Consider the following 21087-nt stretch of genomic DNA (forward strand, 5'->3'; position numbering starts at 1 on the left):
GATCTCTAAATTCCTTCTCAAAGATGAGAGTACCCATATAACCATGATGCCGGAAGTTGTGAGCTTAAAAAAAATTAAAATAATCTATTCCAATCTCTTTCTAACAATGAGATAACTTAGACTTGGAAAGATCACGTTTGTCTAAATTCACTGATTTAAGTTAGAAATTTGAGTCCCAGTATCATATTTTCATGAGTAATTGATACTGTATCCTGACAGATTTTTAAAAATTTGGCCTCTTCTATAATTTTTTTTTTCATTTTAGGCAGAATCTCTGTGACAGCATTTACTCTGCTTAATAGAGTGCAAATAATGAGATTTTTTTTAAAAATCATTTTTTAGCTGTAAATTCTTGGACAAATTACTTCTTATCCTTGCTGTAATAATAATAATAATTGTTCCTTCTTCATAATTTTTCTTTTCTTATTTGAGGACTGGATAAGTAATCTATTAAGAGACCTTAATGTACTAACACACAGCAAGGAGTTAATCTGTAGTAACCATGATTATCATTAATATCTCTCCAGCCAGCTCAAGTGCTTAAAGCTTGAGAAAGTGTTTGAGAGCAATTTCCCCAGCAGGTTGTATGGAGGTGACTCTGATTCTCACTATTATTATTTTGTCTTTGATGATCATATCTTTCATCATCACATTATATAGGTATGAAGGCTCTGTGTAATAACTAAGGGTGTGGTACCTAAATGGAAGTCAAGCAATCATTCTTATGCTGTCACTGAGCCCAGTAACTGGTGATTTGTAAGAGTTAAAACAACTTAAACAACAACAACAAAAACAAAAACATTTAAATTGGGGATTCTGAATATGGGATTCATGAATGGACTTTAAGGGAATAGGAAACCACCTAATATTTCCTTCAAATCATTGACATTTTGGCCCAGGTAATTTTGGGGACTGTCCTATGCACTGTATTTAGCGGGATCTCGGGTCTTCACCCACTGGATGCCAGTAGTACTCCCCAGTCATGGGTTATGATAATCAAAATTATCTTCAGACCTTGCCAAACATCCCTTTCCTTCTTCAGAATCACTGTGGTAAAACTTTATATGTATGTGTATTTTTTTTTTTTTCTGAAAGGCTTATCAGTTTCATCATATTTTTTAAAAGACCTGTGACCTCAAAAGGCTTGGAACCAATCACTTAAGATCTTTCAAAATAATAATAAAAGAATACATATCTCCAGCTGTCGTTGTGGGAAACATGTACACCATCATGGCTAATTAAAACAGTGCAGGCTGAAAATCTGCTATGAAATATATACCTGCCAATTTATTATTTTCAACTCCTCTAAAAAGGCACCTCACAAAAACTATATCTGGGAAACTGTCTACTTCAAAAACTGCTGTTCCCAGATGGCATACTTCTTAAAATACTGTCTTGAGCAGAGACTCCCACAGTCATCTACTGAATCTAGCTCTCAACTTCTAAAGGGTTAGTGCTAATGACAAGTGGAAAAAGTCCTTAAGTCCAGAGGGGAACTAAAAATCAGTTGTTTCGCAGAAAAGAAATCAAATGATGGAATAAATTGCAAAATTGATCAGGAGGCAGGATGGAGCAGAAGGGAGGGAGGAAGTGAAGGGAAAGGGAGGGAGGGAGGGAGGGAGAGAGAGAAAGAGAAACAGCGAGAGAGAGAGAGAGAGAGAGAGAGAGAGAGAGAGAGAGAGAGAGAGAGAACGAGAGAGAACTTTGAAATCGAGTATCGCTTGGGAGAGGCTCGCTAGAGGTCTGCCCCTGCCTTGTCCCTGGCTCCTCTGGAAAGGCAGCTGCCCCCATGCCATACAGGAGCCTTGGGCTCTCTGCTGTGCTTTAATTCCCACGTCCACAACCGCCTCGTTCAACGCCTTCCAAAGTGACCACTTCTCAAAAGCCTCCTCAAATCTCAAAGCGGCCACTTTACCCACTCTGTAAGGCCCTGCTTCCCGTCTACGGCTTCTAACGGCGGCAGGAAAACGAGCATAAACCCGAACAGTAAACCCAGAAAAGCCAACAGGCAAAGTGTGTCATCTTCCGTGGCCCCTCGGGGTCACCCACGAAGACAAGCAACTTTCTCCCATACTTCTCGGTCTGCCTGCCTTCCCCACTCTCAGCTTTGAATGAGACGCAGGGAGAGGGGGCGCGAGGGGGCTCGGGGCTAGGGGAGGAGCCGCGAAAGCTGCCTCCGGGGGTGGGTCTGGACCCGCGCGGACAGAGAGGCGCCCCCCACTCCCCTCCCGGCGCTCCAGGAACGTCCCCGGTGCGTCCTGGGTCGGTCTGCGCCGAGTTCCCGGGGCGCGAGGGGAGGGGACTGGAGAGAGGAGGGCCGGGCAGCGGAGGGGAGGAGGCGGTGCGTGCCTCGCCTGCCAAAGGGAGATCCACTCCTCTGCGTGCGATCCCCGGCGCCCGCTCGCGGCCACGGCGCTCCGCCAGAACCGCCGCCGCGGACTCGCCGGGAGTGGGGGTCTCTGCTGGTGCCAGCCCGCTTCTGGAGACCCTCCGCCTCCTGCCAACTCCTGCTCTTCAGGTTGGGCCCCGGAGCTCTGCGGCCGTTAGGGACAGAGGCAAAGAAGGGCAGGACGGTCTGGTTTTCCGTGGATGTTCCCGCCCGAGAAAGACAGCAAGTTGTGTGTGCGCCCGGGACGCGGGAGGGAAGGGAGCCGCCGCCCTCCAGCCATGTAAGTAAAGCGCTTGGCTGCCCCGTGGGCGTGGGCTCCGCTGCTTTCTCCCGGGCTCCCTCTCTGCCCCAGAGCCGGAGTTGGGCTGCTCCCGGGTTCCGGACTTCCTGAGCTCGGCGGATCCGTCGGCTCTCCCTGCCAGCCGCGTCCGCTCTTGGCGTCTGCCTCCGGGAGGTGCTGCCTTCCCATCCTTATCCCCTCCCTTCACCCAGAGCCGGCTGGAAAATGCCTCTTGCCCCCGTTTAGAATGGAGGGATCATTGTGTGTCTCCATGGGTGAAGTGGCTCGGTGAGGCAATGGCAGGGGGCTAAATATGGGCTTGTCTTGGCGAGGGCGCCTCACCGCAGTTGGAGATGGGGGCCCCCTGCCCCACGCCACCCCCTGCTGGTCTTCTCCAGCCTCGTGGCCCAGATAGATCAACTTCAGCCACTGACTGCAGTTGACAAGATTAGAAAAAAAAAAGTAGTAGCCGGACCTCCGTTTTGAGTGACATCCAGAACTGAAAATGGGCGGTGGTTAGAGAAAAAACGGGTAGGGGCGAGGTGAAGAAAGGGGGGAATTTGCTGTGGACCCTGATAGCTAGAGTTAGGAGTCCTGGGGGTGGAACTCTAGGGTGGAGAGGCTGTGTGCTTCTGTATTCGTTTCTTTATAGAAAGTGTGAGAAATGGTTAAGGAACTCTTTTCGAAAGGCTGGAGTGGAAGTAAATGTTCCTGGAACCATTTGGATGACTGGGGTTTGACGTAGAATACTGGGAAGTATGGATTGCTGTTCAGATTAGACAATCATTCAGTGGGAGAAATGATTCCAATAAAACTGTTGGAATCAATGAATCAGAACTGCAGACCCAAAATAAGTCATACACAGGCATTCTTTTACACTAGAAGATGTTAAGACTAAAGAAATTCTCAAATGCTGCTGAATGAGTACAAAGAGTGTCTGATAACAGTTCTGTACTGTGTGCGCCTCCGCAGACCATAATGCTTGTTAAATTTATGGTACTCTGCAATTGTGAAAAATTATCCTAATTAGTTTGTTTGGCTCATGCAGAGAGTTAATGCACCCTTAAAGGGACACAGAAAAGTTGCAACAAACTATGAGCACGAACTTGCAAGCCAAAAAAAGGAAACCATGGCATGGTTCATTTTATTTTCATTGTTTATTGCCAGTGAAAATGCTACATTACTTGTGAGGATATAATATATAGAATGAATTCATTGGCGTGTCAAATACGAATCAGGCGTTTCTTTAAGTAAATAGCTGTCAGAGTTAATTTGGAAACATTTATAGGAGATAAAGACATGAAAAAGCTTTGAGCTGGTTTGACAAAAATCAAGTTATGGAGAAGCTCATAGAGAGAATTAGTTCTTCCCACTTTTAAAGTGTTGAGGCAAGTCTGAATGTTTATCAATTGAAAATTGTAGACTAGTGGAAACAGTATTGTCACTTCTTTTAATGCCTTTAATTTTTAATGTTTCCTGTTGTTTTACCAGGGACTGTCATCCTTAGTACAGAGGATGGAAAGCTGATGCCCAGTAAGACTGAAGATCCATTCTGCATTACAGAACTGTGGATTATCTGTGGGTCCCTGGTGATTTCACGTCTTCATTCACTCCTGCAGTCCCTGGACACTTACTTGGGGTCCTCATTGCCCTATCTGGTGAAAGATGGCATCCAGCCTGACTTGTACTGGAGTAATCTGGGCTTTGCTCTCTTTTCTTTGTGCTGCCACCTCCTGCGTGGGGTTCTTTATGCCTTACTGGCTCTGGGGATCACAGCTGGGCAAGCCTGTGTCCTTCGGTACCTTCCGGAGGTGCTCATATCCTGTGCATGATGAGAGTCGACAGATGATGGTGATGGTGGAGGAATGTGGGCGCTATGCTTCCTTCCTAGGTATTCCCAGCGCAGAATGGAGGATCTGCACCATAGTGACCGGCCTGGGTTGTGGCCTCCTCCTCCTGGTGGCACTTACTGCCCTCATGGGTTGCTGTGTTTCCGACCTCATCTCCAGGACAGTGGGAAGAGTGGCTGGAGGAATTCAGTTTCTTGGGGGTAAGTGACTTGCTGAGCTTGAGTTGTTTACTGGAATCCCAAAGCAGTATTAAAAATTACGTTTCAGTTGTCTACTGAGATTATTATAAATGACACCTGGAATGCACAAGAGAAATAGATTTGGAATGGCTTTGATGATAGGTTGCCAAAGTCAAGATTATTGTCAGAATTGCTTTACAGCTTCAAGAGTTCTTCATTTCTGTACGTATACATCACTGGCCTGCTAAGTGCCACCTATGTGAAACAGTAACATCTAGGTTGTTTGCAGTGTAGTAGGGGAGACAGTTTGGATTTTATAGCTTCTTGTTCTTTATGTTAAACAATAGGCAATTAGATTATCTTTGTCTTCATGGAATCCTCAGGTCTTCAGAGGTAAAGATTTCACAGAAAAGTGGAAAAGGGTTTTGATCCAACATTGTTATCATGAACCTCTAATACACTTTGGTGGATGCAAAATTTACTCTTGCCCAATCTTAAACTCTATTTCTAAATAAATGTTAACCGTTTGAAATGAGAGATCAGTTTTATACAACAACTATGAACTTAACTATTCTACAGAGATAGCTATGTACTTAATTACCTTGTTAGGTCTTGACTTTCCTGGGTGCTCTTGCTGTGGAAAAAAAGAAAAGGGATATTTAGCAAACGACGTGTGCTTGTCCCAGACTGACTGGATAGTTTCACTAACGCCAGAAAAGGTTTGATTTTTACTTGGATTTCCTCCAGCAAGTATTGCTTCAATATCTCTGGTCATATGGTTTTAATTGTACTTTATGCATTTTCCACTGTGCTTTTCACCTCCATTCTTCAACCTGACTGGCTGAACTTGTCTGATTTACAGTCAACCCTGGTGAAATATGACAACCTCCATAGATAGTGCAGAGTGAAGGGAAACAGGAAGCCTGGAAAACTGATACAATGTATTTGGAACTTCCTTACAAAGTAAAGGTCTGTTACTCTCCCATTTGGTGTTCTCTTACAGTCTTTTGTGAAGAATCCTGAAGAAGAAAAACAAATTAAAAATGAATAGTTGTGAGATAGTCTCCCGTATTAGAGAACCCCAATGGATTATTTCAGATGATTTAATATAAAACTAAGTAACATTTTAAGTAATGTTTAATTCTTGTGCTGCAAATGCAAGTGGCGACGTTTCGTGTTTTGAAATGAGATAGAAAGTTTTGTTTTGAAGGGAGATAGAACTGTCCATTCTTTCCTTACTAATGTAACTTTGTTCTCATTTGGTTTTTTTCCCATTGGTTTTGCATCTTAGTCCCTCCCTGGAGGCAGTGTGGGGGACCTACCTGTCCTCTCTTTACATCTTCAATGTTTAACACTGACAAAAGTCTTGCATGTGATATAGATATTTACACAGGTATGTTGTTAAAACTGTTAGGAAACCTGAAGAAGTTGCTGTGGAAAGTGGAAATGTAAATTCAGAGTTTGAAAACTTACCAATTTTAAGAATAGATTTTAAGAATAGAATTAATGCCAGGAGTATTTAAAATTAAGTATTTCAAATTTAATTCTATTAAGAATAGAATTAATGCCAAGAGTATTTAAAATATTTTTCTGTAAGAATAAACTTGGTCTGCTGTTTGTGTTTCACTTGGCTCAGGAAAAATGCTTAGGCAGTTTCATTTTCTCCTCTTATGGTAAATATTACTTTCCATTTTTCCTTCATTTTAGGGCAGGGCCTGCTATTATTTCTGGCAGAACAGGAAAATGCTTACAAAGAGAAATCAGTTTTTATTGATTATCTTTAAACGTGTAATGAAGGAAGGCAACAGGAAGTGAATCTGAGACCCATGAGATTTATGGTTCCCTCTCTATGCTGTGTATAGATTTTTTTTTGAATTATATAGAGCTAAATGTTCTACTTTACAGAATACCAAAGGGGACAGACAATTGGGGAAATTATATATATTTTTAAAGAACCGTGTTTTTTTCTTTGTGTGTACTTTTCATGAACTCTGGCTTGGTAGGAGTTACTGACATTAAGCTAAGAGTATAATTTGTTAGCAGCAGCAGGCCTGGCGCGATGGCTCATGCCTGTAATCCCAGCACTTTGGGAGGCCGAGATGGGTGGATCATGAGGTCGGGAGATCGAGACCATCTTGGCTAACATGGTGAAACCCCGTCTCTACTAAAAATACAAAAAAATTAGCTGGGCGTGGTGGCGGGTGCCTGTAGTCCCAGCTACTTGGGAGGCTGAGGCAAGAGAATGGTGTGAACCTGGGAGGCGGCGCTTGCAGTAAGCCGAGATCGTGCCACTGCACTCCAGCCTGGGTGACAGAGCGAGACTGGTATTCTCTCATTTCTCAAAAGTATTTCTTATACTGGCAAAAATAATTCTGGATGTAAAATCTAAGAGGGTTTTACAGAATCTCGTCTCTCAAGGGTACAAGTAAACATACCATTACCAAAGATAACAGTACATTTAGAATTAAAAAATAACTTGAAACATGGAAAAGGTTTTAAAGAATCCCTGTTTATCACTGTTACTTAATGGGAGACTAGATGACCAAAAAAAAAAAACTTTGAAAAGAATTCCCTAGGTAGGTTTTTCATAATAGTTTAGGTTTTTATTCACGAAAACTTACGCAGTAAGAAATTTTAGTTTAATACATTTTTCCTATGATGGGTTGGGTTTCATAAAGACTCGGCAGGATGCCAAACCAGTGAGTTCTATCAATCTCATAGACTGCCATGTTTCAGAAATGTAATCAACGGCCGGGCGCGGTGGCTCAAGCCTGTAATCCCAGCACTTTGGGAGGCCGAGACGGGTGGATCACGAGGTCAGGAGATCGAGACCATCCTGGCTAACACGGTGAAACCCCGTCTCTACTAAAAAAATACAAAAAAATTAGCCGGGCGAGGTGGCGGGCGCCTGTAGTCCCAGCTACTCGGGAGGCTGAGGCAGGAGAATGGCGTGAACCCGGGAGGCGGAGCTTGCAGTGAGCTGAGATCCGGCCACAGCACTCCAGCCTGGGCGGCAGAGCGAGACTCCGTCTCAAAAAAAAAAAAAAAGAAATGTAATCAACATACAAGGAACTTTGCTATGAGGCAGATTCTCCTGCTACAAATGATATGCCCAGGAGGGTTATGTTTAGCTAAAGTTAGGCTGCTCCAAAAACAACAGGAAGCAGGAGAATGGCAAAATACAGAGGCATCCTGCTTAACCCTGCCTGCTGTGTCTAGAGTTTGCACATATGGTGTAACATCAGGCAGTAAAACCCCTGCAGTGCTTTGGAACAAGTTAAAGGACAAAATGTCAAACTTAATTCTGAATCTTCTTGCTATGGTTGGTTAGAGGTTAAAATGTCAGCTGTCAACTGATAGAGCAATGTAAAATGGGGCTGCCATATATGGATTTTTTTTTACCTATAGTAGGAACACCTCAAGGGGCAATGACTATCACTTTTCCTGTGGTAATCTGTACAGAAACTTGAATTGCCACCATCTCCATTTCATATTATAAGGTATGTTTATGTCCTAACTTTAAAGAACCCATGTGGGTTGAGTTACCCTCAACTGAGTTTTTAAAAGGCATGTAGAGAGGCTGTGGGAAATACAACATAAAATAAAAATGTTACCATGTATATAGTGTGGTAAGGATGCTAGGAGAAAATAGAGGCTTTAATGTTTTTGATTGGTGAATATAAAATTTTGTGCTTTCAAATACCGTTTTCGTCATTAAGGACTTTAACAGAATTTTAAAAAATGAATATCAAACTTTTTGATGCACCTGTTAGTAAGATTTACATGCCCTGTAAATGATACATGTAAGAACATTGTAAAGGCATATTAAGTGTATTTATAAGTTCTGTCAGGTGGTGCTTCCAAATGTCAGAATCTGAATGTGTACATTTCATCTTAAGAAACTGCTGGTGCAGTAATGAGGAAGTACCAAAGAGAGTCCCAGATTTATATTATTCCATGTTTAGTTTGATCATTTGTCGTATATACATATGAAATGCGTGTGGAGTGCTAACCAGCAGCAAACCATTACCTTTCCAGCTTAGACACTGTTTTGTTCTAAGAAGCTGGAGGAGATCATCTCAACTAATTGATAGTTAAGTGCTCCTGAAGACGGTGACGATGTCAGAATATTTCTTTGAGCATCCCTTGCTCTGTGTTCTGAAAGTATCATTGCCTTTTCAGAGTCTCCCTACTGTGGAGTTCCACCTGGACGTGTGTTTCATGGCTTGAGCGAGACTGCTTGGGACTCTCCTTCCCTTGCTTGACGTGCCATGCTATGCTCTTCTTTATATCCAAACTCTCCGCCACGTGACAGCTGAGTAATAAGCTAAATAATGAGTGTTGGCATATTAATGGGCATAGTGGCTTTCTGTGACCATGTCTTAACTGAAAACAGTTGCTCTAATTTAAAGAAATGTAGGGACTTCTTCTTAGGCCACTTAGGGAAGCAGGCAGGGGTCTTTTTTTCTTTTTTTTTTAATGATGCCTTATAGATTACGATAATAACTACTCTTGTTTTATTTGGCTCACTGTAACCTATGATAGAAGGTCCAGGTGAGTTGTTTTGAGTTTTAAGCCAGCAGTTTTTAAACTCTAGTATGCATAAGAATCACCTGCGGGACCTTTTAAACCACGGATTGCAGAATTTCTAAATCAGTAGATTTGGTGGGGTACCTGATAGTTTGCACGTCTAACACGTTCTCAGGTGATGCTGCTGCTGCTGGTTCAGACACCACACCTTGAAAACCAGGTTCTAAGTTAACCATTTCCTATTTAAGAAAATGAGATTTCTGGTAGATGGCTTACTTTCAGAACTGAGTTAAAGTGTCGTTGTGTCATAATCTGCTATAAACCTCTCTAAAATTGAACTATAAAGGGAGTCTACCTCTGTAGTTTGGTACTGATTTAGCACATTCTTGTTCCATTTCTCTTAGTTCTTGTCACAACAAATTGTATGGAATTCTCTCTTAATACATGTTATATATATGCATACATACATATATGTTATAATATGTATTACACATAACATTTCCTTTTATTTATCATTTTTTATACCAGACACAAGATTCTATATATGAAGAATTCAAAATGAGACCTTAATACAACTTCTGAGCTTTGCATGCAGTGGATTTTCAGTAAGAAATTGTTAATTGAAAGATATGAATACCATACTGTAGACCATAGGGATGGTCCTGGACAGCCCTTGGCCAACTCTGTACAGTCGTGTACATCTTGGAAATATAGAATGATTAGGCCAGAAGGGCACCCTAGGAGCCAGTCCTTCTGAATTTCTCCAGCAAGGTAGAATGGCACTTAAATCAGCTTTAACCAATGAAAAGATCTCCTGGTCTTCAGCATCTTTGGGGAAGAAGATGATAAACTCTTGCTCAGTGGTCATACTTTTCTAGGGCCACAGACCATGCCTTTCATCACAACCACCAACACCGATTATTATATAGAGGAGCGAGCTTGAGATGGAGGCCTACGTGGTGAAACAGTGGGAGTGGGGCTTTGCCAGCCAGGAAGGAGTGAAAGGGAGATGCACGCCAGGCGCAGTGGCTCATGCCTATAATCCCAGCACTTTGGGAGGCCAAGGCAGGCGGATCACCTGAGGCCAGGAGCTCGAGACCAGCCTGCCCAACATGACGAAACCCTAGCTCCACTAAAAATATGAAAATTAGTCAGATGTGGTGGCATGTGCCTGTAGTTCCAGCTAATCTGGAGGCTGAGGCATAAAAATCGCTTGAACCCAGGAGGCCGAGGTTGCAGTGAGCCAAGATTGTGCCACTGCAGCCTGGGTGACAGAGCAAGACTCTGTCTCAAAAAAAAAAAAAAAAAATGAAAGAAAGGAAGATACACTGCAGGCAGCTGACAGTGAGCACCAAAGAGAGCATGCACTCTAAGCTCAGGGTTTGTTAAAAGCAAGGACGTTGAGGAATTAATAAATCTTTTATAATATAGATAACACAAAATTGTATATGTTTGTATCTAATGATGTTTTTAAATTATGTTTCCAGATTGTCATGGTCGCCAGTTTCGTTTTTTACGTATATTTTTTTTCTAAAAAAACTTGTTTTCTAAGCCTTAACATGAGAAAGATTTTTATTGTTTTGATGCTTTCCTATGAGGTTTCTAAGTTCTCCATATCAGGATTCAATGCAGTATTCTTTTTGTTGTTGTTGTTTTTTTGAGACGGAGTTTTGCTCTTCTCATCCAGGCTGGAGTGCAATGGTGTGATCTTGGCTCACTGCAACCTCTGCTCTCTTGGGTTCAAGCGATTCTCCTGCCTTGGCCTCCCTAGTAGCTGGGATTATAGGCGTCTGCCACCGTGCCTGGTTAATTTTTGTATTTTTAGTAGAGACAGGGTTTCACCTTGTTGGCCAGGCTGGTCTTGAACTCCGGACTTTAGATGATCTGCCTGCCTCAGTCTCTCAAAGTGCTGGAATGACAGGCGTCAGCCAATGCACCCAGCCTCAATACAATATTCTTTTAGCTTTCTAGTAGGCTTAAAACTCACCAGAGAGATTATTCTATGTAAAGAGTCCAAGGCCTAACCCCAGAGAGACTGCTGGAAAGGTCTGGGTGGGGCCCAGGGAGCACTTTGAACAAACTCCCCAGGTGTTTTAGACACAGATGGTCCACAGACCATATTTGGAGAAACACAAACCACTTTTATTTGCCTAAAACTTCATATTGTACTAGTATTGGGATGTAGACTTACACCACTGTTAAGCTTAGAGTGAATCATCATTACCTCTGTAGTGGTCATTTTGGGGGTGTTGTGATTTGAGCTGCAGAACATAAGAATTGGTGTAGGAACAGATGCATTTATTGTTGGTTTTCCTTTTATATTGCTTGCTGACCTTAGGTGATGGTTAGCCTTGTATATACACTCATAAAAAAGAATGAAATGTTTTCCATGCTATACTTAGATGAGGACTGTATTTTGATGTATGACTCCAGGTACAAAGTGCAAACCCCACCATCATTCCCAATGCTGTATTTTTCCTCCTTCATCCTGCAACAATGTGATATTGCTGCTACATGTTCTGTTAGAGTGGGCTCAGATCTAGTTTCTTTTGGCCAAATGTATCAGCTTTTCCCTGTTTTGCGTTACTGTGTTTTACTTTTTAACTTTATGTTTTTGAAGTAAAAATAATAATCACAGTAAGTCTTAACATGGTGGGATATAGAGTTTTCCATTATACTTGGACTTAGTAGCAGCTATGCAACACTTTTTTGCTAGAATTATTTATTTTTGACATGGTTCAGTTCTCCATTTACTTTAGGCAGAGTAGAGTCTTTCTAAGAAAATTGTTTGATTTTTAATTTACTTCCCTTAGTTTCCACCAGCAAACATAGCCATAGCCAGATACCCCTGAGGCCATGGTCAGTGTGGATAAGTTAGCCTCACTAACAGAGTGAAATGCAAGTTGTTGACCTATCTTGTGAAAACAAATTGTTAGTCACAAAGGAAACCAACTGAGAAATGTAAATTCATAACCATTTCCATAGAAAGAACTCAAAAACCACACTCAAGAGATCTTTACATCATTCTATGTATCATATCATATTTACATATCAATGATACTTACATCATTCTATGTAAGTATGATGAGATGCATACAATTTGCACTCCACACAAAGTCATCACTGTTATACACTCTGTATTGGAACTCTCCAGGTTGGCAAGGGTGTCTTATTGTGTGGGTGTTGGTTATAATCAGAAAGAATAAAAGCAGCAACTCAAAACTTGTATTCTTGGATGTCACAAGAATTGATCTTGTTGCTCCCTTGAAGCATCAGCCTTAAGTGAGTTCTGAGGAACATTAATTCCTGGGTGTACCAATAGGTGCTACCAGGAAAAAGTAAAACAGTTCTAGGGACAAGTAGATTTGAGAAGCCCTTGGTTTTGGAAAGTTCATAGATTCATTGCAGCAGAACTTCACAGAGCTTTTGGTGTGTTGATGCATGTTGCCAATCTCCTAGATAAAATGGGCGGAAATATAGGATTCAGTATTTACCTAATTTATTTGAGTCCTGCACCCTGAAGGGACCCTTGAGCTGTGGAACATACTCTGTTTTCATTTCACCTCAGTGAAGCAGGTGATTAATTTTTTTTTAACAGATGAGAACACTGAATTTTAGAGCATGAAAACCAAAGTTATCCCATTAGTTACTGACTAGGCTGTGAATACCATCACCACAATATTAAAAGTGCTGATTAAACTTCTACTTTATATTATATTTAGAATTCAGAATTTTTGTTCACCATGAATAAATCTCAACATAAGGGAATATTCTTATTGTCTCTTTGGCCCTCAGTTTATGCTTCTGGTATGACAGAAATACTTATAATATGATATAGCAACTTTTTGCCAATATTCAAAAATTATATTACAAGTTAATATTAATAACGTAATGTGTAATAGAGAGGCCATTTGGGGAGAATGCCAAAATATCTGACCAAAGCAAGCATACTGTCTTTTAAAAATTATTTAACAGATGATCATGTGCTGGCTAAATTTTCTGGTGTAGACACCCATTGTTGGAAGCCTTTGTAATAATCCTTTGTGAAGGTAAATGATAATGTTAATTCCAAAGGACATATTTCTTAGATAACAAAACCAAAGGCTTTGTGTCTCTCTTTGAAAAGGAAGGATAATGTCCTACTTTATTGATCTGGATCAATAAAATATAGAAACAAATAGAACTTTTAGCTATATCATAGTAAAAAAAAGTCCATGACTTTCTCAGAGATTTTTAAATGGTCATTTTTAGAGGCTCATGGTGTTGGATACAACATTGCCAAGTTCTTGTCATTAATATTGTTATTATTGGTGATTTAGCAAAATCTGGGCTGGGCATGGTGACTTACATCTGTAATTAATCCCAGCACATTGGGAGGCTGAGGTGGGCAGATCATGAGGTCAGGAGTTCGAGACCAGCCTGAGCAACGTGGTGAAACCCCATCTTTACTAAAAATACAAAAATTAGCCAGGTGTGGTGGCATGCACCTGTAATCTCGGCCACTCAGGAGGCTGAGGCAGGAGAATCGCTTGAACCCGGAGGCAGAGGTTGCAGTGAGCCAAGATGGGGCCACTGCACTCCAGCCTGGGCAACAGAGTAAGACTCTATCTCAAAAAACAAAAAACAAAAAAAGCCAAAAAACCAATTTATCTGGTAGATGTCATTCCAGTTAGTGATTTGCTCTTATAATTCGTGAAATTGAGATTGTAAGCTCCAGAGCTGACCTGCTTATCACTTCAGTAAATAATTACCCTCCATGGGTCTTCGAGTTTTAATAATCAAACAGCACCAGGTATCTTGATGTACTAAAGCATGTATAAAAATATTGTTGGATAAAAAAGAAAGTTTCATTTTATGGTTCTCTGTTTTTCTTATCTCTTCAAATAGGGTAGGAACTATGACTTCTATTTTTATTCTAGCCCTGCAGTGACTGGAATAGTAAATGACACCTTATATATCCAATTAATACTTGATGTGTTCTTTAGGTTTAATTATTTATTAGTGACACTTGTATCTTCAAGGTGTGACCTTATTCTTCTGTACCTCATGGGAATATTTCAAAGATAAAAGGAAGTAATGCTACCAATGTGAAGATATTTAAGCAATATCTCCTTAGAACTGAGGTTCCTGCATAATGTTAGCTCTTTGGAAAAAGTGTTTAGTCGTCATGTATGTTGAAACAATGCTGTGTCACACTACAGTTCTCTCTTCAAGCACATTTTAAAAACTCTGAATAATTCTGCAATAAACAAACCAGCTTAAGTTTATTTAACCCTTTGTTTCACAAACTTATTTGGGAATGGCAGGGCCCTATTTACTTGTAATATGCATTAACATCTCTTTGAATTAATGGTCAACAGAATAAACTTTGGGAAATACCAAGTTAAAGTATGTTGTAAATCCAGGGGACTGGTGGTTAAGGGCATTTACTTATCGAGCACCCACTGTATGTCAAATAATGTGCTATGTGTTGGGGTAAAAATTGGGTTCCTGCTGTTGCTGAGCTCACGGTGTTATAGAGGAAACCAACGTGTGAGGTATAATTACAATACAAGGACTCATGATATGTAACACACGCACTTCTGTGTTTTGCTCAGACAGTGATCAACTGGTGAGGCTCACTCTGCAGCCACGTGAGGGGGCTCAGCAGCCTCACACACTGTGTGCCACTCATTTTCCATCCCGCCCTTTCCCTGCTTGGTTGTAAATCACAAGGACCACGTTCCTGGATGCCTTAGCATCTGGCATCTGGACATCCGGCCAGTGGGAGGTACTTTTGGAAGACAAAAGGAGACTGGAAGAATCCAGGGTATTTCTCCTTCTCTTGCTTTTTCTTGCACAATTTTGTGGGCATGGTTCTCTCCTCCTAGAAAGCCCTGCCCTTCATGGTCCCAGCTCTCATCAGAAAATCACGACATGATCCTACCCTGGTCAGGCAACCCAGGCCTCTCATCACTAGTAGTGCCATCTTATGTCAATATCACTCCTATCTAATGGACAGCAATAGTTTTCTGTTGATGCTACTTTCTGGGTTGCCTCTTTAGCTCCTGTTTGGCCTTTTAGCTCTTCCATCATCTGTAGAACCAATTTCTTGTACAACATTCTCTGTGTTTGAAATATCTAGGATGATTTCGGCTTCCCTGGCTGGACCCTGGGTGAAACGCAATACATAATTCAAATTCATACTGTCGCCAAGGCAGTATGGAGGATTGTGTCCTGCTATGACCTTTTAGGATTTTTGGTGACTAGACCAAAATCATAGATGTTTAATCTAGGAATGTCCAGGGTCCACTGGAGTATGAACAAAATGCTGTGGGTGTGCAGGGCAGGAGTGACATTGTGTCTGGGAATGTGTCATAGCAGAGGTGCTAGTTGACCTGGGTCTGGTGAGCAGACATCCTCCTCAACGTTCAGACAGGGGAACATCAAGTCCTCAAAGCCAAGGAATTGTAAAGAGATCTGATGGGAGTTCAGGGAATGGTAATGAATTTACGACAAGGTATGGGGTGAGAGTGATGTGACAGGGACTAACATGGACAGGACAGATGGAGTCAAGTTGTGAAGGCCCTGATTTATGTTCCAGGCTGAGGATTCTTTTTTTTGAGATGGAGTTTCGCTCTTGTTGCCCAGGCTGGAGTGAGGTGGTACAATCTCGGCTCACTGCAACCTCTGCCACCTGGGTTCAAGCAATTCTCCTGATGCAGCCTCCTGAGTAGCTGGGATTACAGGTACATGCCACCACGCCTGGCTAATTTTTGTATTTTTAGGAGACACAGGGTTTCGCTATGCTGGCCAGGCTGGTCTTGAACTCCTGGCCTCAGGTGATTTACCTGCCTCGGCCTCCCAAAGTGCTAGGATTATAGGCGTGAGCCACCATGCCTGGCCCCAAGCTGAGGATTCCGTATTTAACTAAATTGAAGCTTTTGAGTGACTATGGGTGCAACTGACTTAGGAACTATATATCTAGTAGCAGTGAGGAGCAGAGATTGGTTTGGGGAACATTAAAAACAGAAAAGGCAGTTACAGGCCTGTTATAGCAATGTCTGCCAGCGTTGGTGAGAATCTCAGTGAAGCTGTGGGAATAGAGAGAAAAGGAGTTTGAAGAAATTTCTGAAGTAGAGTCAAGCTCTGCTGTCACAATGCATATTTTTTAGATGAATAGATGAATGAATGAATATCTCAGTAATTTTATATCTCTGTTTATATAAGTAGCCAGCATTTTCTTTTTTTCTTTCTATTACCTCAAAAGTTAACCAAAAGGGGGAAAGAAAATACAATAAATTACAACTGCTTTGGCTTTCAGTGGTTATTTTTTAAAGTAGTAAATATTGTTGTTACCATGGTATGTAGATGTGACTTATACAGCTTTACAATGTGCATATCTCTGATTTTAGAATCATTTGCACAGTGGTCTGCATGTAAGCATGTGTTACTAACTGTCCAGCACAGCTGGGGGCTTAAAGGGGGCATATTGATGACAATTAAAGCAGCTGACAGTGTCACTGAACTTCACTGCTTCACACAAAAAGACGTTCTTTTTTTCTTCCTAAAAATGCAGGAAATACTGTGATATATATAGCTATTATATATAGCAGCGAAGAGCAGTATATATGTACACACACATACACACACAAAATAATTGGGTGTAAGAGTGATTTTATACATCTCATTTTCATAAACAATTTGACATTTTTTTTTCTCCATGTTTTAATGGATCTATTGTTATTTTATTAGTCTAGAGATCTGCTGGGAGTTCAGGGAATGGAAAAAGATTTACAACAAAGTATGGGGTAAGAGTGCCCCATTTATTTTTTTGAGAAAAATCTAGTAGATTTTAATCATAGCTAAAGTTAAAATGTCCTAACTTTTGTTAGGTTAAGCATCCTGCAGTAGCTGTTAGTGGCTGCCTTTTTGCCCAAGAAGGATGTCTCATGGCACATGATACATAATACTATGAAAAGAAAAACTTTTGACAAATTGAATTTAATAGCTTATTTGACCAAAGAATGGTTCTCCAATCAGGCAGCCCTCAGAACCAAAGGAGGCTCAGAGAGTCCCATTGGGCAAACAGGTGGGCAGGGGGCATTTATAGACAGAAATGGAAGTGAGGTACAGAAACAACTTGATCAACAATTTGACATTTTAAATTATACCTATATTTTACTTATAAAGAAATAAATGAATGTTATTTATCAACTTGTTTACCATTGAAAATTACTGTCAGTTACCTGTAGTAAATTGATCTTTTAGTCTGGAGACCTAATAGATTTGCTTTCACAGCTTCTGTTAGTTGTATTACAGCTATATATTAAAGTATAGCAAATAAACTAGCTATCCCTTGATTGTTGTCTATGAGTTAATACTCATGGTATGTCCCAAGAGCCAGTTGCACTGAAGGCCATGACACACAAAATGTACTCTTGTCAATCTAGTGTAATTTATAGTTCTCATATATTTGCCGTATCACATTTTTGGGAAAAGCAATGTGCCTGTAATCTGGAAAATGTTATGATTCTGTGATAAAATGTAATCCTCATTTGATATTGTGCTCCTTAGCAAGACTCACTATGTATGAGGCATGGATTTCCTAGATGTTTCTGTATATTCCCTCAAGCTCCAGAAGCTGTATTAAAAGCACATACCCCTAATGCCATCTTATGATGAGATTATCCTGTTTGCCCTCTCCGTAATCCACTAATGCACCTTCCATGTGGGTGTATTGGGGTGGTGTGGGGTGCAATTGGGTACACACATAAAGCAGGGGACTCCTTACAGGACTGTGTCATTTCAACATGGGTGTGGCTGGAAAGTGGGAACCTAGGTACACAGCCAGAGTCACCATAGACTTCTCACTCTTGGCAAAACTTGGCTCCCCATAACAATCCAAGCTCCTTGTATTATTTCTTCTTCCTGGCTGTGTGTGCACAGTTGTTTTGGGTAGAAGTATGAGATTTTTCCATGTTCTCTTCATGTCTAGAAGGGAACTACAATGGAGTCATTATTTTCTGCAGTTTGGTATATGTTGGAATGTTGTTTTTGTTGTTGTTTTGCCTTTCTTACTTGGGTTTGCATTACCTAATCTAAAGGGGAAATTATAATCCTAGACATTAAGGCTGTTCCTTTAAAAACTCTATAGTCAGGTCTATGTAAGAATTGTTTACCATAACATTACTCTAAAGAAGAATGTTAACTCTAGTCTTAAAGGAAGTTAACCTGGTACACACTAGATATAAAAACATAAAGAAAAAATTAACGTACATACACACACACACATACACACACATATATATGTATATATGTGTGTATATATATATAAATATATTTATTTTTTGAGATGGAGTTTCACTGTTGTTGCCCAGGCTGGAGTGCAATGATGCGATCTTGGCTCACCACAACCTCTGCCTCCCGGGTTCAAGTGATTCTCCTGCCTCAGCCTCCTGAGTAGCTGGGATTACAGGCATGCACCACCATGCCCGGCTAATTTTTGTATTTTTAGTAGAGACGGGGTTTCTCCATGTTCGTCAGGCTGGTCTTGAACTCCCAACCTCAGGTGAAATGCCTGCCTCGGCCTCCCAAAGTGCTGAGATTACAGGCGTGAGCCACCATGCCCGGCCATTGGTTCTTTGTTTTTATTCACTTATTCAACAAATGTATTTTAGGTGCCTATCAGGCTCTGCTCTAGGCCCTGGACATAGAATGCTGCTCAGAAAAGTCTGGTTCTTGCCTACTAAGAATCTAAATCTAGTAAGAGAGACCAACATTAATCAAATTCTCCCCAAAATGAAAGTATAATTGCAGACATAATAAACGTTAGAAAGAGAAGATATGTCACAGGCAGGCATGACCTAGATGGATGCCAAGGAAGACATTCCTAAGGAAGTCAGGCTTGAGTTGAGGCCTGACATGGAGGAGGAGGGGAGGGAGCCTCTCAGGGAGGGAACAGCAGGGACAAGACAAGGCGCTTGGGTGTGAGGGAGCAAGTTGCCTTCTAGGCACGCTAGACCAGAGGACATGAGGAAGGATGGGTCAGATGAAGCTGGAGAGGGAGGCAGTGGCCAGAAGGACTTGCGTTGAGGATTGGTTCAGGATATTTATGAGATCAACAGCCAATGAAGAGGTAAAGAGGTATGAACCAGGAGGTGCTGTTTATCCCTATACTTGCTTGCATGAGAAGTTTGTTCATTTAGGCAAACCATAGGAGAGTTAACTTGGGGGTTTGTTGGCTGGAAGACACCTGGATTCTTTCACTTACACTAGTCCTTGTGAGGTAGAGGTAACCATTATTGTAATTTGGAAAGAGAAAATGTCATGGAATTTCTCTACGTATTGTTTGAATGTGTAAGTGAACTCAGACGTCTAGGTATTTGATTAGGAGGTACAACTGTTAGAATTTTGCACCCAGCTGTATGTGATAGCTCACACCTTTAATCCTAGCACTTTGGAAGGCTGAGACCAGTGAATTGCTTGAGCCCAGGAGTTCAAGACCAGCCTAGGCAATATGGCAAAACCCTGTTTCTACAAAAAATACACAAAAATTATCCAGGTGTGGTGGCGTGTGCCTGTGGTTCCAGCTACTCAGGGGGCTGAGGTGGGAGGATCAGTTGAGCCTGGGAGGCAGAGGTTGCAATGAGCTGAGATTGTGCCACTGCACTCCAGTCTGGGTGACAGAGCAGGACCCTGTCTTAAAAAAAAAAAAAAAAAAAAAGAAGAATTTGGCATCTTGTACATTTTCTTCATAAAATATTTTACGCTTGTGATAACTTAATTTTTGCAATTAGGTGTATAATGTCTTTCTTCTCTGATTGTAACTCCCCTAGGTCAGAGGTCTGTTTTAATCACCACGCTGTTTCCAGAGCCTACCAAAGTGCCTGGCAGAGAATGCAATAATTTGTTCTCTGCCTGAGACTTAATATAATATGACCTCCTTGAAAAACTGTTGCATATATATTTTTAACCCAGTTCAATTTTGAAGCTATTGATCCAGTTTCTACTTTGCAGAATGGCAGATGCTAGGCCTTGTGTTGAATAATGACTTAAATATGACAATGTCTGTCTTCAGGAGGCTCAAAATCTGGTGTGTGGAATTGTACAGTCAAATGATGCAGCTGCTAAGATGACTGCTGTTTGTTTGATATCCTCAAGATCCCGTAAGATAAATATATTGGGTAAGCTATGGAAAAAGGTCATCTGTCTGCCTTAGGCAAACTCAGTTGCAGCCCCTGAATCCTTTTTCCTCAATCTTCAGCGTTGCCATTAAAACCACACTCCGCCAAAAGCGCCAAGCAGGGGGTACATTCAGATCTCTTGAATATTTTGCTACTGATTAAATTCTTGCATTGTGAAATGCCTTCCCATTAGTTGGGGGTTAGCTGTGGCAGCCACATGATCATTAAATTTCCATCCTCTCCCCCATCCTGCTTTATAGCGTTGGTTCTACATTGATTTCCTTAATGACCTTACCCTCCAAATCCCCTAGTTTGATACAATTCTCACTGGACTGCAGTTCACATGGTTGGGTCTTGTCACCGTTTTCTTAGTGATCTGCAGAATGAGACCCTGGACACTGGGACATGTAAGACAGAAAGAGAGCGAGACGTAAGATGGGATGAGAAATGCAGTTGATGTGACTTGGCAATTGATTGTCATGTGAGATTATGCATCAGTAGTAGCAGCTCTCTATTTTCAAGTTCGTGTGCCCCCTAGAATGAGGCCGCTGCTTTTGGAGACTGATGTGTCTACAGGAGGCATGATTTAGGAAGCAAGGGGATGAGTTGAGTTCTGGACAGCTTTCGGTTCAAGTTCTGTAGGAACTTTAAGGTGGAAGGCCAAGTGGACAGTTGGAAACACTGGACATAGATC

General features: G+C 41.4%; 1 protein-coding gene across 1 annotated transcript in view; it reads left to right on the forward strand.

Moving 5' to 3' along the window:
• Positions 1-2333: 2333 nt before the first annotated feature.
• The window catches only part of LHFPL6 (LHFPL tetraspan subfamily member 6), a 263948-nt gene continuing 245194 nt past the window's right edge, over positions 2334-21087 (forward strand). Inside the window, exons 1-2 of the mRNA XM_033234557.1 lie at positions 2334-2669; positions 4161-4719. Of these exons, the coding sequence (XP_033090448.1) occupies positions 4335-4719 (385 nt within the window). The 5' untranslated portion in view covers positions 2334-2669; positions 4161-4334. The remainder of the gene's footprint in view (positions 2670-4160; positions 4720-21087) is intronic.

Source organism: Trachypithecus francoisi, unplaced genomic scaffold, assembly GCF_009764315.1.
Source record: "Trachypithecus francoisi isolate TF-2019V2 unplaced genomic scaffold, Tfra_2.0 Contig01461, whole genome shotgun sequence".
NCBI lineage: Eukaryota > Metazoa > Chordata > Mammalia > Primates > Cercopithecidae > Trachypithecus > Trachypithecus francoisi.